Source organism: Chiloscyllium plagiosum, unplaced genomic scaffold (assembly GCF_037043375.1).
Source record: "Chiloscyllium plagiosum isolate Xiang-an unplaced genomic scaffold, Cpla_swu_hap1 HiC_scaffold_23, whole genome shotgun sequence".
In the NCBI taxonomy this organism is placed as follows: domain Eukaryota; kingdom Metazoa; phylum Chordata; class Chondrichthyes; order Orectolobiformes; family Hemiscylliidae; genus Chiloscyllium; species Chiloscyllium plagiosum.
In genome coordinates this window covers 2,271,554-2,292,024 of record NW_028270161.1, presented here as the reverse complement: position 1 = coordinate 2,292,024, position 20,471 = coordinate 2,271,554, and the positions used below count along the sequence as shown (strand labels likewise).

At 41.1% G+C, this 20,471-nt stretch overlaps 1 protein-coding gene across 6 annotated transcripts in view; it reads left to right on the top strand.

Moving 5' to 3' along the window:
* The window catches only part of LOC122561883 (semaphorin-3D), a 356,084-nt gene that overhangs the window by 215,914 nt on the left and 119,699 nt on the right, over positions 1-20,471 (top strand). For all 6 annotated transcript variants that reach the window (XM_087999320.1, XM_043714212.2, XM_087999319.1 and 3 more), the window contains exons 7-8: positions 347-475; positions 1,604-1,746. In XM_087999320.1, coding sequence (XP_087855446.1) covers positions 347-475; positions 1,604-1,746 — 272 coding nt within the window. The remainder of the gene's footprint in view (positions 1-346; positions 476-1,603; positions 1,747-20,471) is intronic.

Sequence of the window (20,471 nt, the reverse complement as noted above, 5' to 3'; positions counted from 1 at the left end):
TTCTTCTAAACTTCAGAGAATATCGGCCTAACCTGCTCAATCTCTTTTCCTAAGACAAACCCTTTGTTCCTGGGAACAATGTAGTGATGCAGAGCTCTTGAATGTTTTTATTACAGAAATAAATGGATTGTGGATTTGAGGTGATAATCGGATCAGTGGTGTTCTTGTTGAATGACAGGCTCAACCACCCTCTTCCTGTTCCTGATTCAGATGGTTATATGTGGTTATTGTAACAAGAAAGCATTGGCCAAAAAATACAGCCAGATATTCTTGAACTGTTTTCTGGATTAAATAATTTCTTCTGTAACATGGTTGGATTTAATTTTTATTCACCCTCTATTTCCAGGGGAATATCTTTACGCTGGTACAGCATCTGATTTTCACGGCAGAGACACTGCTTTCACCCGCTCTCTGGGACCACCATCCAACCAGCATTACATCCGCACAGACCTCTCGGAACACTACTGGCTCAATGGTATGAGGGTGCAATCACCTCTTTGCCTTTTTAGTTGATTGAGTGCAGTCCACGGGAGAACAAGTGAATAGTGTTGAGATTTGGATCATTTTCATGTCATTTACACAAATGTTACAGATGATGGTGATATGTTTATGAAACCTACTTGACTTTGACCAGAATTATCATCCTCTTCAATTATTGCCTTTTCATTTGGATTAACACACCATTCTGTCATGTCTCATGTAAAGACATTAGAGCAGAGCCAGTTGATAAATGTCTCCCACTACACCAGTGCATTTGCATCAAAGGGCAATGGTTTCTGACACACATCAATGGAAGTTGTTAGTGTCACGTAGAGGGTGATTGTCAGCATGATTTCCAAGGCACTGTGAAAAGTGAGTCCAACCGTGGAAAGCCTTTCCAAACCACACTGGATTCATGCTGATACCTTACAGATTTCTTGTAAACTAAAAGTTTTATTTGCTATCTTCACTGTCATGACACAAGTAATGTTACCTCCTGCAGTATGCAGTAGTTCCACTTACACACTCTAAACATTACAGCTTTGTGTGCACACACTTCCAGCCATGTCTGTCCCTCAGATCCACCCAATATAAAGCAGGTCACATATGTTGAGCCTATTCTCTATATAGAGACAAATCTGAGAAATGGTGTCCTTGCTGATAATGTGTAATTGCTGAGTATCCAACTGTCTAGGTCATGATGAGAGTAGACTGGCTAAAATTGCATAGCAGGTCAGGCAGCATCCGAGGAGCAGGAAAATCGACGTTTCGGGCTGGAGCCCTTCATCAGGAATCGGGCTCTGGTCCAATATGTTGATTCTCCTGCTCCTCGGATGCTGCCAGACCCGCTGTGCTTTTGCAGAAACACACTCTCAACTCTGATCTCCAGTCCTCACTGTCTCCCAGTGTTACAGAGAGGGCATGTGTGATGTCAGAGGAATTCACTTGCTTTTACTCCAGTGCAAACAGGAGGGCAGTGGATTGGACTCTGCATGGATATAAAATAGTGCAATTTTGAACAAAAGGGCAACATTGATTTTTTTTTCAGATCTTTAAATACTCAATATCATTTACAATTTCTTAAATTTGTTTTCATGTAAGTAAAAAAAGTTTTTATTTACAGAAGCAAAGTTTATCGGAGCATTTTCCATCCCGGACACCTACAATGCTGATGACGATAAGATATATTTTTTCTTTCGGGAAGCTACAGAGGACAGCAGCACCTCTGACAAGTCCATCTTCTCCAGGGTTGCCAGGGTCTGTAAGGTAAGTGAAGGATTGTGACATTGTGAACTTATCCTACTTGTAATACAAGGACTCGTTTATTCATACAGTCTCCACAGTCAATCAAGTGGCAAGCAGTTTGTAAGCAATTTCCTGCTCCTCTCCTTGAAGTCTGGTGATTGGCTGCAGTGACACTGATAGGCTTTTGGTACCTGACCCAAAGCCTAGCTGTTTTGAAGCTAAGTATGAGAATTGGCATGGATCCAACATCAACAGATGTGCTTTGTCTTGACATCAGAGAGTGATCAGGAATGGAGGCTCGATTTTTCCTCCATTTTATCGGGAAACATTGAAATCTATTGTAGTTAGCCCTGTTCTAGCCCAGCAAATACCAGCTGGCTCAACATTGATTAAGATTAACTCCACTAAAACAAAACAGACATTGCTGGAGAAACTCACCATGTCTGGCAGCATCTGTGGAAAGAAAGCACAGTTACCATTTTGGGTCTACTGACAGAATGACATAGTGACTTGAAAGATTGACTCTGTTTCTTTCTCCACAGATGCTGCCAGATCTGCTCAGTTTCTTCAGCAGTTTCCACTTTGGTTCAGATTACAAGCATCTGCAGTTCTTTGTTTTATTAATTTCAATGAAAACTGTTAAGAACGCTCTGAAATTTCTCTTCTCTACGTTGAACAGAAACTCTGGGCTAACAAGTTGAGCTTTGACAAAGCATCAGACTCGAAACGTTAGCTCTTTTCTCTCCTTACAGATGCTAACAGACCTGCTGAGATTTTCTAGCATTTTCTCTTTTGGTTTCTGGGCTAACAAACTGTGACAACAATTTGAAGACTAGTTCTACCTTTGTCCGTGGCATATTGGCCAAGTACTGAGCTCTGATGTATTACACCCAACATTTCAGTTGTTTTTCTTCCATTTAAAAACCTTTTGTGTTCTCCTTGGCTCCTTCCACTTTTGTGAGGTGAGACAGATGTAACAGATCAAATCTGTCAGTGATGGGGCACCTTCTCATGTTGTGCTCTTGCTGATGGCTCTATCTGTTAGAGACAAATAAACTGCAGATACTGGAATCCAAGATGGACAGGCAGGAGGTTGGAAGAACACAGCAAGCCAGGCAGCATCAGGAGGTGGAAAAGTCAACATTTCAGGTGTAACCGAAGCTGGGTTACACCCGAAACATCCTGATGCTGCCTGGCATTCTGTTAAAGGCAGGTTCTGCCACAAGTGCCCCATATGAAATCATCCTTGATTGTTGATTTTGGTTTCGTCAAGTTGCTGTAGCCTTCAATAATCCCAGTGACAGATAACAGTGTTGAGGTGATGTTTCCATTTTACCAGCTATTAGCTGGTGGGAATCAATGCTTAGAGCACTTACACGGAGCTTACAAGCATTGCTGATGTAATACTTTGAGCGTCTGACTGGTCTTCTGTCTGTCTACCTCACCATCATGAAGATTCTTGGATAGAATGTGCTGAGCAGGGAGTTCAGCTCTGCTTGATACATGCCAAAGTTGACACTGTGGTGCTGGAAAAGCACAGCAGGTCAGGCAGCATCTGAGGAGCAGGAGAATAGATGTTTCGGGCATAAGCCCTTCATCAGTAATCAGGCTTATGCCTGAAACATCGATTTTCCTGCTCCTTGGATGCTACCTGTTCTGCTGTGCTTTTCCAGCACCACACTTTTTGACTCTGATCTCCAGCATCCTCACTTTCTCCTAGTTGATATGTCCCAAAGCCTGGAAAAGGCAGGTTGTCTTAAACCAACAAAGAACAAAGAAAATTTACAGCCCAGGAACAGGCCCTTTGGCCCTCCAAGCCTGAGCCGATCCAAATGTACTGTCTAAACCTGTTGCCCAATTCCTAAGTATCTGTATCCCTCTGTTCTCCACCTACTCATGCATCTGTCCAGACGCACCTTAAATGAATCTACCGTTTCTGCCTCTACCACCTCTGCTGGCAATGCATTCCAGATGCCCATCACCCTCTGTGTGAAGTACTTGCCGCGAGTATCCCCCTTAAACTTTTTACCTCTCACCTTGACTGCGTGACCTCTCGTTATTGAATCTTTCACCCTGGGAAAAAGCTTGTCCCTATCCACCCTGTCTATACCCTTTATGATTTTGTAAACCTCAATCAGGTCCCCCCTCAAACTCCTTTTTTCTAGTGAAAATAAACCTAACCTACTCAACCGCTTTCCTTGGTAACACCTTCCATACCAGGCAAAATCCTCGTAAATCTTCTCTGCACCCTCTCCAAAGCGTCCACATCCTTTTGGTAATGTGGCAACCTGAACTGTACACAGTATTCTAAATGTGGCCGAACCAATGTCTTGTACAATTTTAACATGACTTGCCAGTTCTGATACTCAATACCCGTCCAATGAAGGCAAGCATACGATATGCCTTCTTGACCACCTGTGCAGCAACCTTCAGGGTACAATGGACCTGCACTCCCAGATCTCTCTGCTCATCAACTTTTCCCAAGACTCTTCCATTCATTGTATAATTCGCTCTAGAATTAGTCTTGCCTAAATGCATCGCCTCACATTTGTCTCGATTGAAAGCCATCTGCCACTTTTCCACCCAACTCTCCAGTCTATCTGTATCCTCCTGTATTCTCTGACAGTCCCTTATGCTTTCTGCTACTCCACCAATCTTTGTGTCATCTGCAAACTTGCTGATCATACCAACAGTGCCCTCTTCCAGATCATTTATGTGTATCACAAACGACAGTGGTCCCAACACTGACCCCTGTCTTGTGAGTAAAGGATGGACAGACTGGGCATGTATCCATTGGAGTGGAGAAAAGTAAGAAGTGACGTGATTGAAACATGGAAGAAGATCATGAGATGTCTTAACAGGGTGAATGGGGCAAGTTTTTTCCTTGTGGGAGAATCTAGAATTAGGGGTCACCATTTTATACTGACATAAAGAGACATTTCAGTTACAAAGTAGCGTAACATTTTGGAAACCTCCTTCAAAAGCAATAGGAGAGTCTGGGTATTGTTTATGGTGTGGGTGAGTACATTCTTGATAAGTATGTGGTCAAGGTGTATTGGGCAAAGTCAGAAGTCACACGACACCAGATTATAGTCCAATCGGTTTATTTGAAATCACAAGCTTTCAGAGCGCTGCCCTTTGGTCAGGTGCATTGAGAGAGAAGAGCACACAAACATACCAAATGACTGGACTAATATGCCTCCAGCATCATCTTATTTTTAATCTTTTGTAATTATTTCTCTGCCTCCTTTAATCAGATTATGGGTCATCCCCTTGTTTTTCAGCTGCTGACACTTTACTCACACTGCCTAACACTCTCGGTCACCTGCAGAGATTTAATAGCTGACACTGCACTCTCACCATTTGAACTCTCTGCCCTTGATCTCTCTGTGTCTGTGTGATGTTCTCTTTCACTGCACCTGATGAAGGGGCAGCGCTCAGAAAGTTTGTGATTTCAAATAAACCTGTTGGAATATAACCTAGTGTCGTGTGACTTCAGACTTTTTCAATGCTAGTCCAACCCCAGCACGTCTACATCAAGGTTTACTGGAGAATAGGTAGGTGTTGAATTTGTGATCACAGTTACCTGATACAGACAGTGGGCATTTACATTAATGATTTTCTAATATTTCATTCAGTTCGTTAAGAAGCAGCAGTTTAGATATGATGTATTAGAATAGAACCAGAATTAGAATTGGGTTCTATTGTCACTTGAACTCAAGTGAAATGTTGACAAATTCACCATTCCTGATGCCATCTTAGGTACCAAACCTTGGGTACAAAAACTGAAGAAAAAAAAAAGTTAAAAATTCAATGTTACAGTTCTTAAGCTGCGGATTTTTAAAATATACAAACTTACGGCAATTGTGGATTGTTCACTGACACCAGAGAGCACACAGGCTGTTGTGTGTAGGATGTGTCAGTCTCATTATAAATTTGGGAAGGCAGCATCTTGTTCTGTAGCTGAGGACAGAGTTTAGGGACCTCTTTCCTGAGTCTTCCTCCTCTTCATCTGGTCCATTGTCCAACTGGAGAAGACAGCTTCTTGATTGGGAATGTTACCTACAAGGGCTACCTGATGAGGACACCCCTGTGCTGCTGAGCACTTGTTGAGATACAATATTTCTCAGGGCTAGTAACATACACTAGGTCAATCAATTTTCTGAGCCATTTTGGCCAGTGACCATGGGACAGCTACTCATGACACTGGATGGTCATTGCCCTCTTGCCCACCTCCATTTGAAGGTGAAATTTCATTTGTTTGAAGAATAAAATCTTATTTTTAAAAACACTGCATTCGTAATTAAGTAGCAGAATGCCGATAAATCTTTTGTTTATGTTTGTGGAAGGTTAGATACTAATGTAACACTGTTAACTGGAGTCTCATGCTACACAGGAAATCCTAAATATGGAATCATAACAGGGCAACAGTGTTGAGGGGGACCCCAAGTTCCAACACGGGAAAGTGGAGTAATCAGATCTTATTGAATGGTAGAGCAGGATTGAGAGGCCTTGTGTCCCACTGCAGCTTCTAACTAATATGTTCCTATCTTCAACTTTATCCAAAAATCATTGTTTTTGCACATATTTATTAATACTATATTTGGATCTGACCTTGAGAATTTTGTTCCAATCAAGAGGGCAAATGCCCGACGTTCACAGCTCACTGCTAATATATTTAAAGATCTTTGTGTAATGGTTTATAGTCCATCATCTTCGGGGGATGGTTTAGGGTCATCTAGGACAATTGAATGACCCAGTGTACGTTACCTGCCCCAAACTGTTCTTGTTCCATTTGATCAGGTCCACATTCAAAACAATTTGCATGTCCATTCCTATAGTAAAACCCCAAGGTAAAAATGCACACAAGAATGTGTTTTGGGATTTGTTCAAAAGAATTTGCTGCAAGTTGGATTAAATATATCACTTTTACTTCTATGTAAGATTGAAATAACAATCATAAGACTCTTGAGTGATATTCAGTGCAATGTGTCGATTTAGTGAGGAAACCCAGTGAACAGGATGTATGTGGCTGACTGAATAAACATTTGTGCAGCTGCTGTATTTATCTGGGTGGCAGAACGAGGACACCTGGCATGTAGAACACCTGTCCCACCCTTAAATATTGGCTCCATTATCCACAGCAAAACCCATCATAATTGAAATTCTCTGCTCAACCCATCCACCACCCTCTCTTCCACACACCCCCGGCTTCCTGTCCTTATTAACGTTTCTGAACGTAACCATTAGGGTGAATGAAAACCCTCAGGCTGGTGAAACCATTCAAGCTGCACCTCAATTACTTACTCCATGATAACCCATTCAACAACCTGCGCATTCCAGGCATTCATCCTCAATAGTATTAGAGCTTATTAGCTTTACTGGGGATTGAATTCGCCTGTAATTACTACATTACCCATGTTATATGCTCATTCCTGAAGAAGGGCTTATGCCCAAAACGTCGATTCTCCAGTTCCCTGGATGCTGCCTGACCTGCTGCGCTTTTCCAGCAACACATTTTCAGCTCTGATCTCCAGCATCTGCCGACCTCACTTTCTCCTCATGTTATATGCAGCCTAAGTAATACTGTACCTTGTGTTATGATCCCAGTTGATAATACTCGATGAGGCAGATCAGATTGAAATTTGGCTTGATAGATCTCATTGTGTTTTATTTTGATTTTAATGAGGCGGTGTCTCACTGAAACAGAAATGCACAGTGCTGCAGAATTGGTTTCAACAATAAAATAAATGTTTATGATGCAAAAGTAATGAAGTAAAATCAAATAAACCAAATTATTTATATATAGTATAAGATGGAAGATTTAGAGACACATCAAAAAATACAATCTCATAATTCCAAAAGAACTCTTTTTGAGAACCCACACTGTCGAGAATTCCCTTCTCTACCACATTAAGACAACTTCATTTAACTGTTGTTTCAATTTCCAATCTCAATAATCTGATTGTCCCTTCCTTTGGGCCTCATACAACTGAGCTTAGACTTGCTCAGCTTGAAATAATCCCTTCAGCGCTTCAACAAAACACATCCAGCCTGAGACTTTGACGCTAAACTCCATGCACTGAAAGAACCTGTCTGTTAATAATTCTAAACTATCCCCTTTTTTCAGGAGTAGCTGTTTCACTTGTCCAGCTTCAGTCAAGATTTATGGAAGATTGTCAAACTGTTCTCTCCACAGAAGCTGCCAGACGTGCTGAGTATCTCCAGTAATTTCTGTTTCTGTTTCAGATCATCAGTATCCACAGTTCTTTGCTTTATTCTCCTGAAGGAGATGTGCCTCTTGTTTAATTCCCTCAAGCAGTTCTGAATTTGATTATTATTACCTTTAATTATTGAGTTCCAGGCAAAAAAAAGGATTGAAGGTAACATTTGTTATTAAAGGCAATAGTTCTGAAAGGGTTAATTTGGAGATTGCAATAGGCCACATCCAATTTAATACTGTTATACAGGACTCCTCAATTGATAATAGATAAACACCAGATGAGTCATCTCTGGATCCTGATAATCTTAGTAGCTGCAGTAACTCACCAATGTAACTTGGATCTATTGTTATTATGCATTAAACTATGTCTTGTTGTTCAGAAAAGTGATTCTTCTTGTTGAGACTTACATTGAATACAGTTACCCAAACAAAGTCTTGTATGAAAAGGGGATTAGAGTCAGTACTCCCCCCATGTGTAGCCATGATGTAGAGGTGCCAGTGTTGGACTGGAAAGGACAAAGACAGAAGTCACATGACACCAGGTTATAATCCGACAGATTTATTTGAGATCACAAGCTTTTGGAGTGCTACGCTTGAGTAGGAACTGTTGCAATGAATCTTGATTTCAAACAGTGAGAGTGTAAGTCCTCAAGGTAAAGTGTGCAGGATGGAATACTAGGAAGGTTCATTATTGCTCTCTGAAAGGTTGAGTTGGTGCTTGGAGTAGATAAATGTGCCGAACAGTGAAACTTACATGTCTGTTATCTTGTTTCAGTTGTAAATCATGACCTTTAGATCTGCTTAAGAAAATATGTTAGCGTTATTGCAAATTTTAAAATTATTTGCCAGTTACTTTGTAAATCAAAAGATGAAAATTGTGAACTAATATTTCACATCTGGGCGTTTTTCTAAGCTTTCAGTTTTATTTGCAGTCACTGAAAATGTCAGTGTGAAATATTAAGTGTTTGAGGAAATCAATTTCCTCTGGTGGCTTCTGCTTTAAGGTTGTGATGACTGGTACTGGCAGCCAACTGCTGGAGATCAACTTACACATCATTAGGAGCAAAACACAGGCAGATTTTCCTGATGGGAAATGCATTCATGTTGAGCGACACAAATGCTACTGAAGTACTTACCTGCTTACAGCTAATGCTTTGTTTTATTTGTAAATTGTGAGCTCGTGCTGTGACTTCAGCTTGAATAAAGCCAACAGAAAGTCTATCCTAGCCAGAACTGACTGCAGTATCTCATACTCTGCACTTCATCAAGTAACTTGGAAGGGGCCAGTTTAAAATGGCCCATAACTTTGCGAGAGTTGTTTATTTGCCAGGAGTCAGACCATCTGAACAGTCACTCAGTTAATCCAGTCAATCAGCAGTTGCTGTGTAAAAATGTTACATTCAACAGAAAAACGTTAATGATCACAGAAACACAACATATTGGCCATTTATTTTCTGTCTATTAAATAGTGCTGGGGCTGAGAAATTAATGATATATTGGAACGAACCTTGCCTCATGCTCAGTTCTTCCTTAGTTTTACTCCTAATGGCAGCATGTTTTGTACATGCTGTAAATGAGACAGGAGATGAGATCCTTGGGGGTCATGAGTGATGAGAGTGTTTGTGTCAGGTTGATGGATTCCCCAATGGAGCATTACTCACCCACTTATTTCCTAAAATGTGGAATTGGTGAGATTATGGAAGGATGGATTGATGTGCATGTACTGCTTTATTTACTCAAACTGAAAAATGTATTTTCCCTGAGGGTTTTTCTTTAAGATGCATGGCCATCAAATTCAGCCCTTACACGCAAGGTCATCATTGGGTTTGGGAAGTAAACCAGGCTAGTGGACTGGGACTATGGGTTCAAATCCAACCCTGGCAGCTGGTAGAATTTCAATGAATCTAATAAATCTGGGATTGCACATGAACTTTAGTAACAGTGAGATTATTGGTGAATCTTGTGAAATCCCATCCCATCCCATCATTGCCAGACAAGGTGGTGGGTTCTTAACTCTTCTCTGAAATTCCTATATAAACCACTCTGTTCCAGTGCAAATCGGGATGGGTAACAAATGCAGGGCCTTATTAGAAATGGGATGTGAACAGCAGAGGCTCTGGTTGAAAACAAGATACTTTGTGGTTTGTTCTGAGACCTCACTGGGTCTGCTAATGAGATCACTGCTGGGAACGTGGTGATGGTCCAGATATGAAGCTGCCCCTTTCAGGTGCTCAGGGTCTTCCTATGCACTCACAGTGGTGTTGCTTGTCAAATACTAAAGCACAAAAAATAGTCATGGAAAAGTAATGTCTGAAAGTTGACATCTTGAGCAGAGTTTGAGTGATTGCCCAAGTATATATGTGTGTGAATAACCCTCTTGTTTGTGTTTGACAGGGTGGGGAGCACTGGGAATAACATTAATGTACACGCTGCATGGCATCGGCAATTGGTTTGTGTTTGCAATCCAATCCAAGACTTTTCCATTTGTATGAAATTGTAGAGGCAATGCTTTTCTCTCTGTCACAATATGGTGTGCTATAGAGCTCACATTAAAGAAGGAGGGAAACGTTTTCGAGTAGGTACATTATTAAAGACCCATAAAGTATCGACTGCCAGCATGTAAGGGACCCCTAAAGAGACAACATTATAAAAACACCAGCAAATGTTCTGCTCAATTTGACTCCAGATTTTCGAAGGAAATTGAAATGTTTTTGTAATTTCACAATTCGACTCCTCATTTGTTGTGTTAATCAGCTTTTTAAGTTTCAATAATTGTAATTAAGGTTTTGGTTATAAACTTCTAACAAGAGACTTAACAGCTTTATATGTACATAATTAATCTTGTAGCCCATATCCAGTGGTCTTCTGACTTCAAAGAGAGCCAAACTATTGAAAAATGTCTTCATGTTGTGATTGATGCCACCTTCAGTCTGGCTGAGTTTTAAATGCACAGTTTATGTCAAAGTCAGTGGAGTATTGAACTAGCGTAATTCATCACAACATGCATGGAGTGCTAAAGAAATGAGTATTTCAGAAAAATTGATGGGAGATGTCAGGATTATAATTGGAATCCCGGTAGAAATGCTTTCATGATTGCCATGGAATTTATGAAAATAAATAAACTTTTAGTGTATGAGGGATCTTGTGCCTCACTGTCTTCAGGAGTCTGCTGATATTTCTGCAATGTGTGATTCTGCTATCTTTCCAAACCAGTTCTTTGGTTCATAGTAAATCTCAACAAATGAAGATGACAATGAAAGTCCAGATGATGTGACTGTTTGCTGAGTATTGAGTGAATTTAACACTTCCAGTGATCATTGGTATGAGTTAATCAAGGCTGTTTGAGTTGGGAGATTATTGTGAAATACACTGATATTTTCATTTGGTACTTTTAGGGTTTGGTGAATGGTCATAGCTATCATCGATGAACTTACATCATAGAATGCTTTAACCAAAAACACTGATTGTATTTTGGACGACGATGTGTAGTAAATGGATGAATTTGATTTTCACAGTATCTGTGAGGTGCTTTCGGAAACCCTGAGAAGGTGTTTCAGAACTGCAAATGTTTGTTTCCTTTGAGAAATAGTTTTGAGATCTTGTAATGAATATGTTGGAGAGAGAAAAATCAGTGCAGCCACTGGGCTATCGCTATCAGAAATGAAGCAATCTCTGAACAGCCTTTGTCTGCAAACCACCCACCCAAGCAGACAGTGAGTGAGGGTCTGCTGTGTCCCCAGATGCCAACTGCTAGGTCCCTCCTTCCTTCACCTGAGGCTTTGTGACTCTCAGGTTAAACCACCACCAGTCTCCTCTATCTATTGAGATAGTGGGGCTATGGTGACTTCCATATTTAACTTTATTGTCCTGCTGTCTTTTTTACCCTTGACCGTCTCCCCAGTCTACCATTACAGCTGTTCCTTCAGTGCCTGTGGACAAGCTTGCAAACGTCTTTGAGACTTTGAGATTTCCGACAGTGGGACTTGGCTGTAGATATCTTTGTATATCCCATGACCTGCAGCTCTTGTGAAATAATCAGAGAAAGTTGCTGCACTTGCAACCACTGAACTGCGAGGTCAGTCTCGGAATTTGCAATTTGGGTTCTAACACTCCCAATGCTTGATGCTCAGGCATTCACTCCCTGTAAAAAAAGACAAGGTTTCCAGATTTATCTCCCTCCTTCCCTTTCAGTAATCCAGGCTGCCTGTTCCACCTGGGGAAAGCAGGGCATTCCTCCTTCAACACCAGCACCCATTCCTGGGATTTAACCAAGGTCTCTTTAAGAGATGAAAATGTGTTGCTGAAACAGCGCAGCAGGTCAGGCAGCATCCTGGGAACAGGAGAATCGACGTTTAAGGCATAAGCCCTTCTGCCCCGAAACGTCGATTCTCCTGTTCCCTGGATGCTGCCTGACCTGCTGCACTGTTCCAGCAACACATTTTCAGCTCTGATCTCCAGCATCTGCAGACTTCACTTTCTCCTCTCTTTAAGAGATGTTTGGAGAGATGCAGAAACAAGCAGGGAATAGAGGGGTATGGACCATGTGCAGGCAAATACAGTTTGTTTAAAATGGCATCATGGTCAGCACAGACATGGTGGACCGAAGGGCCTGTTCCTGTGCCATACTGTTCTATGTTTCTATGTGGAAAACAGTTCCAATCTTGTCCTCCACCAGAGGAACTCCTTGAGTAAATGAAAGTTTCAAGGTGAGTGATGAATGGAAGCTTCAAACTGAAAGGAGGATCTTGTCTTGGTTACTTGGAGAAATCTGAACTGCATGTACATTATCATGGATGACTAAAGAGTGCAGCTTCATCAAGTCACTTTAACCACAAACACTGATTGTTCACCTCCCTTCAGATTGTGAAGGATTCCAAACAGTCAAGGAACTGGCGATCAGTTTAAAACATAATTTGGAGAAATAAAATCAGGTCAAGTTTCCCCAAAGCGACTTGATGCACTTGTGCTTGAGTTAATGAACTACTGAGGAATTTTTGCTGCTCGAGAGTTTTACTGTCTGTGTGGTCTGACAGAATTTTTAAACAAATTGATATTGGTCTCTTTGGTGTTAACTCGTGCAGACCTGTAACTTAGAACAAAGATAAACACATGTTCTTATGTGACTGCACCAAATGTATTTGTTGGCAAACCTTCGGAGCTTAATATTCAATCCAGTGATTTTTAGAATTAATTTTCACCGTGATATCTTGTAGTACTAAGGGCTAACATTAGCTTAAATAACTTTCATACAGTGCTTTATTCACTTCATTCATACCAAAATATATGAAAATGAACAGAATATTTTCATTTATCGTGAGGGGCATTGAATATAAAAATAGTGAGGTTATATAAAAATAGTGAGGGTATTGCTGAGAACACAACAAGAGTACTGCCTGCAGTATTAGTCTCCCTATTTAAGGAAGAATATAAATGTGTTGGAAGCTGTCCATAGACTCTGAACTGGATTGGGCAGATTGACTCATAGGCTGAAAAAATTTGGAGTCATCGGCAGGAGATTTCCTTGCCCATGTTTGGTCTAATGTCATGAGACTTCATTGGGATCTCATTGACTTCCAGGGCTAGTCTCTCTTAAATGTATATCAATGTGATGCCATTTTTTGTAGATGGTGATAGTAGAGTCTGGGACATTGTTATTCCATGAGTAAAAATATGTGAGGCTGTAAGAAACTGTCTCAGTATTGGCATAAGCCCCCAGATGTTAGTAAAAAAGACTTTGCAGGGTTGAGAGAGCTGAGTCCTTTTTTTTGTCATTTCTGGTACCTTAATCAATGCCAGGCAGTCTATCTAATTTCCTTCCTTGTTTTGACACCGTAGTGTTTAGATACAGATAGTATTTAAGATTCAATCATATTATTGTGTATCTGAAGTCACAGTTAGGCCAGACAGGATAAGAATGGCAGATTTCCACCTTGAAAGAACATTAATTTATCAGATGAGGTTTTTATGACAATTGCACAATGTTTTAATGATCACTGTTACTAAGACTTGCTTTTATGATGAAAGTTCATGATAAAACATCGTTACCTTGGTTCTAAGATAGTGAAGAAATGGATTTTTCTTTTCCATTCTGTGAAGAAGTGGCACTTTTTTTAATGGGCTAGGCATAGGTGGGTACTGCAGATGCTGGAGATTAGAGTCAAGATTAGAATGGTGCTGGAAAAGCACAGCAGGTCAGGCAGCATCCAAGAAGCAGGAAAATCCTGCAGGATGCTGCCTGATCTGCTGTGCTTTTCCAACACCACTCTAATCTTGACTGTTTTTAATGGTCAGAAAGTCATTTTGAACAGTTAGTTTAAAGTGCATTTATAAGAAATTATGCAATTTTAGCTCAGTAACCACCAAATAACCTGCAGAAATAATTGCCCAGAGATTAGCTCACACGAGTTTTATGACCTCCAGAGGCAGAGAAAGGGATTAATTTAGTGACAAGAGATCTATAACAGCTAATGTGCTATTTGAAGCAGTCTCCCAATAGTCAGGGTGTAGAGTCTGAACAGTTTAGAAACCAATGGGAAGAAAGATTCCAAAGCAGAGGCTGTGGATGTGCCAGTGAGGAAAACATTTGCCCAGACTTTAAGACACAAATTTCGGGAACCCACGTTAAAGAATAGTGAGCAGCAAATTACTTTAAGGCTCAGACAGTAACTGAAGGAAATAGCATCTAGAAGGCACCTCAAGCCCTAACATTGTTGAACTCAGTGTTGAGTCAAAAAGGCTGTTGAGTTCCCAAGTGGAAAATGAGGAGCTTTTCTTCCAGCTTGCATTGAGCTTCACTAGAACACTGCAGCAAGCCTGAGCATTTGAAGAGCTGCTTTAACAGCCCACCCTGTTCTGTGACCAACATCTCAGTCTCAGGCTCGCTGCAGTGCTCCAGTGAAGCTCAGTGCAACTAGAAGAACAGCTCCTCATTTTCCCCTTGGGGACCCTGCAGCCTTCTGGATTCAATATCGAATTCAACAATTTTAGGGCCTGAACTCTTCCATGTCCTAGCCCTGACCCCCACACACCAGGCCTTGTTATCACATAGTATGCTAATACACACAACCCATCGTTAGATACTAATAGTCCCCATCAGCTGCTATTGATTCTCCCAGGCTGACTGTTATCCACCCCTTTGTCTCTCCAACCGTTCTCTCTTTTTAGGTTCTCTCCCCACCTATCGTTTACTCCTTAGCCCTTCCCCTCCACCATATCTGCGTATAAAACACAACCCTCACACACCAGGCCTTGTTATCACATGATCTGCTATTACACACAGCCCATTGTTACCCACTAACAGTCTCCATTAGCCGCCATTCAATTCCTCTGGGCTCTATCCCAACTTTATTCCTTACACTTTCTGCCCACCTTCTTTCTGCATAAAAACCAACATTTTCCTAGCTACCATCAGTTCTGGGGAAAGGTCACTGGATCCAAAAAGTTAACTCTGTTTTTCTCTTCACAGATGCTGCCAAACTTCCTGAGATTTTCCAGCAATTTCTGTTTCACTCTGAAATCTGACTTGTTGCTGGAATTATAACATACTTGATTCCAGAATCTTTATCATGAATTCGCACTGTGCCAACTGCCCAGATGGGATTTGAACCTATCTCACCTGGGTCTGTGAGTCAAGTAACAATCACACTATCCCATCATCTCCCTACAGCTCACAAGGGGGTGATTATATTGCAATGTTTGAGTATAAGATTGATCCTTTCACTGATCCATTGTTGAAAATTATTCAATTTCAAAGATACACAAGTAAATCACTTATGTTCATTTTAAGGACCCTGCATACATTTCTGAAAGTTATACCTTAGTGTCACTGACTTTACCCGTCTGGTAATAATTAGTGGGACACTGATGCAAGTGCAAAATGGGAAATCTCATTTTCTCTTTTCCCTGTGAATTGTTGATGGGCCGGTTTATTTTTCCTGTAATGAAGGTATGTAATATTATATCGCAACAAGCCCTGTTTCTGAAGTCTGTATTGATGGCGTGGCTTAGAGTAATTTTCTTCAGAAAGTCTTTAAGTGGACACAGAGCCTTTCATCAGGGAAAACACTATATGTACGTTAAAGTACTTGTACTTTGGACTTTGGATTGCTTTGCATGAACAAAGTCAGGTTTATGCTAAAGCTTTTTCTCTTTAAACAGTCAGTAAACTTGTGTCTACTTGGCACTAAGCCAATAAGAATAAATTCAACAATGGAGTTCTATTCAGATTGTCCATTTTTAATGATAGTCAACCCTTATAATAAATAAATCTACTTTATAGCCATAGTAACAATCGAGAGAGAAATAAACAGTACTCGGGACAATGAATTATGTATCTTTATCAGAGAAACAGGCTGTGATTCATTACGATATCTTCACCACTACCTCCAGTGCTGTGTGGTCACAGTATAACTTTGTTGGCAGGCATTGGTGCTGTCTTTCATTGTTTCCTAGTCAGGGTTGAATGGGCTGAATCCAGCTACTGGGAAGAGTAAAATAAAAACCCTGCTTCCCCTCTCCTCATGGATAGGATGGAATCCTCCCAGGTATGGCTTGGTCTCTGAGTTAAACAGTCAGCTTGCTCTCTCTGGGCATAGGCAGTGACATTTGGACACATTTGTATGGCAGGGTCAGGGGTGGGTGAGGTTGGGGGGGGGGGGGGGGTTGGGGGGAGGCAGGGGAGTAAATTGTTCTGACTTCTGCAACGTATGGTTCTGTATATTCCAGCTATATGTAAGGTGCAGCCCCGCAATCTCCTCAAGTGCTCTGAAGAAGGGTCACCGGACCTGAATTGTTCATTCTGCTTTCACTCCACAGATGCTGCCAGACCTGCTGAGTTTCTCCAGCAACTTCTGTTTTTGATTCCGATTTCCAGCATCTGCAGTTCTTTGAATTTTTTGTTTAGTATACAACAATATGAATGTCTGTGTCAGGATTGTGGGAACTGTGTAAGAACACGATCCTGTCACATTGTACATCATCTGAAGTATTATCACAATGTGTAGAGATTATATATGTAAATATGGCCCTGTTTTGTTGATTTGTATCCTCACACATGCTTCCACAAGGAGAGATGCTATTCCCTGAAGGAAAGGGGGATTGTTGTGGTGATAGTTATTTACCATCAGGATGTATCTTCAAATGGGCATCAATGTGCCATCATGCTATGATATTGCTATAAAGGCACAAGCTTCTTGAATCGATATTGCTGATTTCTAATCAATCAGGAAAGTCGCTCAGTCAACCAGCCTGAGCTCTGACTATACCAATACCTGGAATTAAGATTTGATGTATTTAGTTGTTTGATACATATTTTCCCTGATAGTTGTTCTCTGTCAGGACCCAGCCCCAGGGTTAGGTAACACATCACAGTGGTGGGATTTGAACCCATGCCTTTGGAACATTAGCCAGCTCTGGACTGGGAGACCATATGCCGCTATCTCTCCAGGGATCAGCTGGTCTTGCCTCTCTGGTCACTCTGTCTGCTTGGCTGGAAAGCCCCAGCACACACCCCCATCCCTACTCACCACCCTCTGCCCCAAACATCATCACAACTCAAAGTGCAATATTGTTTCAAATATGCTGCCATTGAACAGAAGTGATATGCTCATTAGCATCAAAAAATAAAGAAAAACTAACTTATTAAAGTTAAAAAGTGTTATTGTGGAGGCATGGAAATATTAGTCTGTATATACCAAACAGAACACTCTATGCAACTGTTACCAGGGTCCCTGTGAAACCTGCTGTTATATATTTAGTGGATACAGTAATTATGGTTCTGGAATTTTCTTTGGATTTTTTTGCCACCTACATCTTTCCTCCAACATTAATGTCTTTGAACTTGACATTGTGAACGGACTGTCTGACATTATAATTACTTCGGGTTTTCAAGTTAGCTCACTGCTCGACTCCCAAGAACAGAATCTCCAATAGATTGAATGTAATTGCAAAGATTTCCGAGAAACTTAGAAATTATGGTTATGTTAAGAGAAGTAGACTCTGTAATAACCCGATTCACCCGACTCCCTTGAATAGTACTTTATGATGACAATAAGTGGACTTTCTGTGCTACTGCTTGTGGGTAGTCTGGGTGTGGATAACAGCTGCAAAGGTTGTGTTACCAGGGCCTGGCCCTATAATGGCACTGCTTAAATACTTCCTATCGACCCATTGTCTACATTGATGATCTTCAATTCTTGTGAACTTGTGGAGGCAAGCAAAAGGTAGTTTAAATGTTTGTAAATTTCTGACACAGATCAGATGAAATTTCCACATGTTGGCTTTCAAGTGTTTTTCTGAATATTCTTTTCCAGTCAAATTCTAGCATCTGGCATGTGACACATTACAAAGTCTTTTTTATTTATTTCCAGTTGATCTCCTGTGAGAATGGTCATTGTACTCTGCAGTATTGGGACTATTATAGTGTTGCATGCTGTGTTTCAATGGATTGTATAAATGGAGGAACGTTTACACTCTTCTGTTCCTTAAAGGCCAATGACATTGAACTGTTCAAAGTAAATACAATAGACAATAGACAACAGGTGCAGGAGTAGGCCATTCTGCCCTTCGAGCCTGCACCACCATTCAATATGATCATGGCTGATCATCCTTAATCAGTATCCTGTTCCTGCCTTATCTCCATAACCCTTGATTCCACTATCCTTGAGAGCTCTATCCAACTCTTTCTTAAATGAATCCAGAGACTGGGCCTCCACTGCCTTCTGGGGCAGAGCATTCCACACAGCCACCACTTTCTGGGTGAAAAGGTTTCTCCTCATCTCTGTCCTAAATGGTCTACCCCGTATTTTTAAGCTGTGTCCTCTGGTTCGGCACTCACCCACCAGTGGAAACATGTTTCCTGCCTCCAGAGTGTCCAATCCTTTAATAATCTAATATGTCTCAATCAGATCCCCTCTCAGTCTTCTAAACTCAAGGGTATACAAGCCCAGTCGCTCCAGTCTTTCAGTGTAAGGTAGTCCCGCCATTGCAGGAATTGGCCTTTTGAACCTACGCTGCACTCCCCCAATAGCCAGAATGTCTTTCCTCAAATTTGGAGACCAGAACTGCACACAATACTCCAGGTGTGGTCTCACCAGGGCCCTGTACATCTGCAGAAGAACCTCTTTGCTTCTATACTCAATCCCTCTTGTTATGAAGGCCAGCATGCTATTAGCCTTCTTCACTACCTGCTGTACCTGCATGCTTACCTTCATTGACTGGTGTACAAGAACACCTAGATCTCTTTGCACTGCCCCTTTACCTAAATTGATTTCATTTAGGTAGTAATCTGCCTTCCTGTTCTTGCCACCAAAGTGGATAACCATAAATCTATCCACATTAAACTGCATCTGCCATGCATCTGACCATTCACCTAACCTGTCCAGGTCACCCTGTAATCTCCTAACATCCTCCTCACATTTCACCCTGCCACCTAGCTTAGTATCGTCAGCAAATTTGCTAATGTTATTACTAATACCATCGTCTTTATATCATTAACATATATTGTAAAAAGCTGCGGTCCCAGCACTGATCCCTGCAGTACCCCACTGGTCATTGCCTGCCATTCCGAAATGGAGCCATTTATCACTACTCTTTGTTTCCTGTCAGCCAACCAACTTTCAATCCAAGTTAGTACTTTGCCCCCAATACCATGCGCCCTAATTTTGCTCACTACCCTCCTATGTGGGACTTTATCAAAAGCTTTCTGAAAGTCCAGGTACACTACATCTACTGGATCTCCCTCGTCCATCTTCAGAGTTACATCCTCAAAAAATTCCATAAGATTAGTCAAGCATGATTTCCCCTTCATAAATCCATGCTGACTCTAACCTATCCTGTTACTACTATCCAGATGTGTCGTAATTTCATCCTTTATAAAAGATTTCAGCTCTTTCCCACCACTGAGGTCAGACTAACTAGTCTATAATTTCCTGCTTTTTCTTTCCCACCTTTCTTAAAAAGTGGTACAACATTAGCCACCCTCCAATCCGCAGGAACTGATCCCGAAGCTATCGAACTCTGGAAAATAATCACCAACCCATCCACGATTTCTCGAGCCACTTCCTTCAGTACCCTGGGATGTAGACCATCAGGCCCTGGGGACTTATCAACCTTCAGACCTAACAGTCTCTCCAACACCAATTCCTGGCAAATATAAATTCCCTTAAGTTCAGGTCCTTCAGCCACTGTTACCTCAGGGAGATTGCTTGTGTCTTCCCCAGTGAACACAGAGCTGAAGTACCAATTCAATTCTCTGCCATTTCTTTGTTCCCCATAATATATTCCCCCATTTCTGTCTTCAAGGGCCCAATTTTAATCTTAATCATTTTTTTGCCTTTCACATACCTAAAAAAGCTTTTACTATCCTCCTTTATATTTTTGGTCAGTTTACCTTCGTACCTCATTTTTTCTCTGCGTATTTCCTTCTTAGTAATCCTCTGTTGTTCTTTAAAAGCTTCCCAGTCCTCCGTTTTCCCACTTATCTTTGCTATGTTATACTTTTTCTCTTTTAATTTTATATGTTTCT